This window comes from Heterocephalus glaber, unplaced genomic scaffold (assembly GCF_053883595.1).
Source record: "Heterocephalus glaber isolate CG9 unplaced genomic scaffold, H.glaber_assembly_v1.0 deba00001315, whole genome shotgun sequence".
NCBI lineage: Eukaryota > Metazoa > Chordata > Mammalia > Rodentia > Bathyergidae > Heterocephalus > Heterocephalus glaber.
Window position 1 is genome coordinate 145,618 of NW_028258254.1, and position 4,809 is coordinate 150,426.

General features: G+C 36.8%; 1 protein-coding gene across 1 annotated transcript; it reads right to left on the reverse strand.

Moving 5' to 3' along the window:
- Positions 1–413: 413 nt before the first annotated feature.
- LOC101704731 (olfactory receptor 7G2) lies at positions 414–1,334 on the reverse strand. Its single transcript, XM_013069549.2, has one exon. It carries the CDS (start codon positions 1,332–1,334, stop codon positions 414–416), a length of 921 nt encoding a protein of 306 aa, XP_012925003.2.
- Between the last annotated feature and the right edge of the window lie 3,475 nt (positions 1,335–4,809).

A 4,809-nucleotide genomic window follows, 5' to 3' on the forward strand; every position in this document is an offset into this window, starting at 1 on the left:
AGTTCTAGCAGTGCAGTGCAATCCACGTGGCCTTAACTGTGAGATCAGACTGAAGAGGTTTACAGATGTGACTATAGCCTCACTGAAAACTTTATCTGCCATATTCAGTTTCTACAACCAGCCTTCATCTGAGCTTGAGACCTAAAGTATCACAAAACAAGAGCCTCATGCATGCTCTTCTTATTGTGGTCAGAGCAAGATATGGAACTCAAGAAATTTAAAACACTCATCAACATCACAGAACTAGATACAAAGGAAACATGGGTTACAAGTAGAAGCATATTTAGCTATCATCATTTTGGTCAAAGTTGACAGTGGAAAATAAGACATTTGGGCTCACCTGTGTTCCTAACACTTTTATTCATACTAGCAACCTAAGCCAAAAGCCAATGATAAAATTAGAGAACAGGTATTCATGTGATGAGCTTCTCTAAAGCAACTTTCATTTCTCTGTTCCTCAAACTGTAGATAAATGGGTTCAGCATTTGCAGGACCACAATGTACAACATTGAAACCACTGCATTCTTAATGGGAGAGTCTGCAACTGTAGAACTCATGTGCACTGCAAAAGCTGTTCCATAGAACAAGGACACCACTGAGAGATGAGACCCCCAGGTGGAAAAAGCTTTATATCTTCCCCCCACTGAAGAGATACTTAAAATACAGGAGACAATTTGGATATAAGAGAAAGTAATCCCAAAGACAGAAATGCCTCCAAATAGACTAGCTACTAAATATATTAAAAAGTTATTCGTGAAGGTATCAGAACAGGTAAGCTTGATGACCTGAGCAAGTTCACAGAATAAGTGAGGGATTTCCAGATCTGTGCAGAAGGACAGCTGCAGTGCCATCAGAGTGTGGATCAGGGCATGCACTGTGCTAATGAGCAAGGAGAGTAGAACCAACAGGATACAGAAGCAGGGGGTCAGATTGACCTTGTACCTCAGGGGGTGACAAATGGCCACATAGCAGTCATAGACCATTACTGCAAGGAGACAATTTTCCAAACCAACCAAAATCAAGGCCACACTCATCTGAGAAAGGCAGGCTGTGTAGGTGATGCTCTGATCCTGTGTTTGGATGTTCACCAGCATATTTGGGACAGTGGTTGTGCTTAAACAGATGTCATGAAGGGACAGGGTGGAGAGGAAGAAGTGCATGGGGGTGTGGAGGTGGGAGTCAGAACTGACAGCCAGAATGATGAGCAGGTTTCCCAGGATGGTGACCAGGTAGATAACTAGGAACAGGATGAAGATGAGGAGCTGCAATTGTGGATCATTTGTAAATCCCAGAAGTATGAATTCTAATGTTGCTGTTTTATTTTGGAACTCCATATTGTTGGTTAATATATACGAAATATGGGGTAAAAATAAAATGAAACAAATGTTTTCTGGATAGGAAGCACCAGGAGCATATCTTGAGGAGTGAGAGTAATGAAACATTTTGATACCATTCCGGAAGTATATTTGAAAAGTTGTAGGAATTTAAATTAAGAGTCTGTTTTCATGAGAAGTGTAGATGAATTTGACATTTCTAAAGTTTTGCAAAAAGTGCCTGAAAATTTGAATGTTAAAAGGCAAAGTAAATTATAACAGGAAACAGAGAAATAAATAGTTTGCAAAAGAGAAGGAAACAAAGAGATGAGTGGGGAAGAAGGAGGAGAGGAAGGGGATTAGAAAAGAGAACTGAAGTGTGTTAGTACATATACCAACTCTCTGTGATGAATGCAATCATTGCATACTGAAACCACATACTAATAAAGATAAAACATCTGAACCCTGAGCCAAAATAAACTTCTTTTTAAAAATATAACTCAGTGAAGTAGAAAATTTCTTACCAACATTGGAACCCATGTGAACATTCAGATATTTTCTCTGCTTACTCTGCTCCTTCATATCTCCCCTCTCTTTTTCTCTGATTTCTATTTCCATTTCCTTAATTGGACTGGAGCACTTTTCACACATTATGAAGTAATGAGCATATAACAAAAATAAGGCAGTCATGGGTTTTCCTTCAGAATTAGTACTTGCTGTCAAACAACAACAAAATAATCAGAAGGAATGCATCAATATATCTTCTAGAGTAGAGGTCTCTATGATATGCCTTAGTATCATCTGAGGGGCTTGTCAAATTACAGTCAGTTGAGCTCATTCTCTAGCCCCATGGACTCATGAGGAGATGTTTGGAACACAAAGTCACAGTGTTTGGATCAGAACTCAGAATATCTGACTACTGTGTTGACTTTCTTAAACAATCTCTGCTAAGTCCTCTGAGTATAGTGCTAATGTTCTTAAAAGATCTGTTGAAATTTTAAAATTTCTTTCATAGTTGCAATTCTTTCTTCCAGAACAAAGAGATAACTTATCTTTGCTTTCGAGTTATGTTCTCACCTGGCCATTCAATTCATCATAGCAGTGGAAGAACATCCATGCAGTGAAAAAAGTAAAGACTAGAACACTGTACCTTGGAGCTTACAGTTTATAAGACTCTCTCTTTGGAAATCAAACAACTGCTTTATCAATGAATTCTAAAGGAAGCTGTGTGTAATATGTTGATAACATTCTCTGTCTTGCCCTAATGGCAATTCTTCACTTAATGTGGTAAGTAGCATATTGTTAAATTAAGTAAACAGGAAAACAAATAATAGCTAAGTGAGGGGGCAAAAATGCACAACCTACTATAAAAACATGGAAATGAAAGCATTTTAAAAAAATTTTTCAGATGACAGAGACTCACAGGAGAACACAGACTTTGATAAATAGAGATCCTAACAGGAGTGCCCTGGAGAGTAATGGTGTTGCTCTCATGGGGAGGCAGAAGCTGAGATGTCAGTAACTGTCATTTGGTGCAATGCTGAGCTTGAACAGTATGAATTTAACCCAACCCCATGTACTAGCTTATTGAGTAGAAACAATATTCAACTCCATGAGAGGCCTGTAGACCTTATTTGGTTAATTGTACCTGCCTGATGTCTGTGTTCTTTAGCTGTAGTGTAATAATCACTTCCCATTGTATAATTCTCAGATTATTACACTATATATTTTAAATATAAAACATATTTTTGAAATTATTCCACAATAAGTTTGAAGGAGAAATATCAGCAAGCACAGTGCTGGTCATGGGAGAATCTCATACTGAGTTTGCCCATCCTGTTGGTGTGTTTGTTTGTGTGTATGTGTGAGTGTGTGTGTGTGTGTGTGTGAGGGTGTGTGTATGTGACTGTGTGTGTCTCTTCCATGAGCAACAGCATCTGGCAATTTTCACCACTCAGAAAGATTTGATGCCTTTGGGCAGTTGAGTCAAGTGAAACAAAAGAGCGAATGTATAATGATGAAGAGAATTGTAAGGAACAGCTTCTGTGCTGAATCTGTCTAGAAATATTAGTTATCAAGAAAATAAAGGAAGGAAAGCAACATCTGTGATATTGACATTCATTTGGCTTGGATATACACTAACACAGCAGTGAAAATCAATAGCGTATGTGCATGAATCACAAAAGTTATGAATACATAAGGTAAGAGAAGTTTACATGGAAAAGCCTACACTACTGGAAAATTTTAAGTATTTTTAGGCCTGCGCGCACGCACACACACACACACACACACACACACACACACACATATATATAATTTTATTTTGGATTATGCCTCCAATAAGATAAACTATAGGGTATCAAGGAAGACTGGCTACCAAACTATAAAATTCATATATGTTACCAGGCTTATTAAATGTATTCTTATTGCAAGAAATGATAAATCTGTATTTGGAGAGCCCAACTTCAAGTATTTCAATATTTTGATGTTTTTACATCCCCAGAGAACTTACTGCACTATATTGATTTAAATAACTCTCCCACAATTTGTATCATGTTTATACTATTTCTCAAATTTCAATTTTTATTAAACTGCAATGTATTCAATTTTTTTGCATTTTAAAGTTTTATATAAACATAGAACTGTACTGAATATGCTACTTATAATCGGTATCCTTTTAAATTTATTTCTTATTCATATTAGTATGCAGTGGTTCCTTTGTATCAATTAATTGTTTCTGGGAGAAGCGAAGAGTACCAAATACAGCAAGTGCCAAACAAATTGTTTTGCATGAGAAAGGTACCAAATCATTAGGAAAGTTGTAGCTTTAATGCTGGATACCAAGTCACAAGTACCAGGACAAAGTATTTGCATCAAAATCCATCAAGCATAAATTTTGAGGAGTTTCAAGACAATCGACTTCCATGAGTAACTATATTTAGTTCTCTATCATGAATTTTAATTAGAAGAATATACCACTACATGTTCCCTTTATTTTTATTTCACCCTTCTCTAGCTGGTAGGTGTTATGGTTACTGGCTTTTAATTTTGATTATATACAATGTAGAGCTATGCATGGGGGACACTACCATATTCAAGACAGCATGCCCAGGAAAGGCAAGAAGTCTGGGAAGGAGATATCAGGTGGTGAGTTCTGTATGCTTTTATTTTATTTATTCATTCAAAAAGACTTGCAAAAGACATAAGCAAATATCAACACAGTTAATTTTGGAAAGACATAGTTGGTTATGTATTGTTATTGTTAGTCACATGAACCCTGCTGCTTCTCTTTAAAAATATTCAGTAGTTTTGGAAAACAAAACATGAAGCTGAGTATGCTGGATCTTGCCCATAATTCCAGCTACTTGTGATGCTCAGGGACAAGGATTAGATGTTTAAGACTACCATGGGCAACTTAGTGAAGTCCTGTCTCAAATTAAAATGAGGAAATTAATACATTGGGGAACAGAAAACTACCAGGCAATCCTCTCTGTAT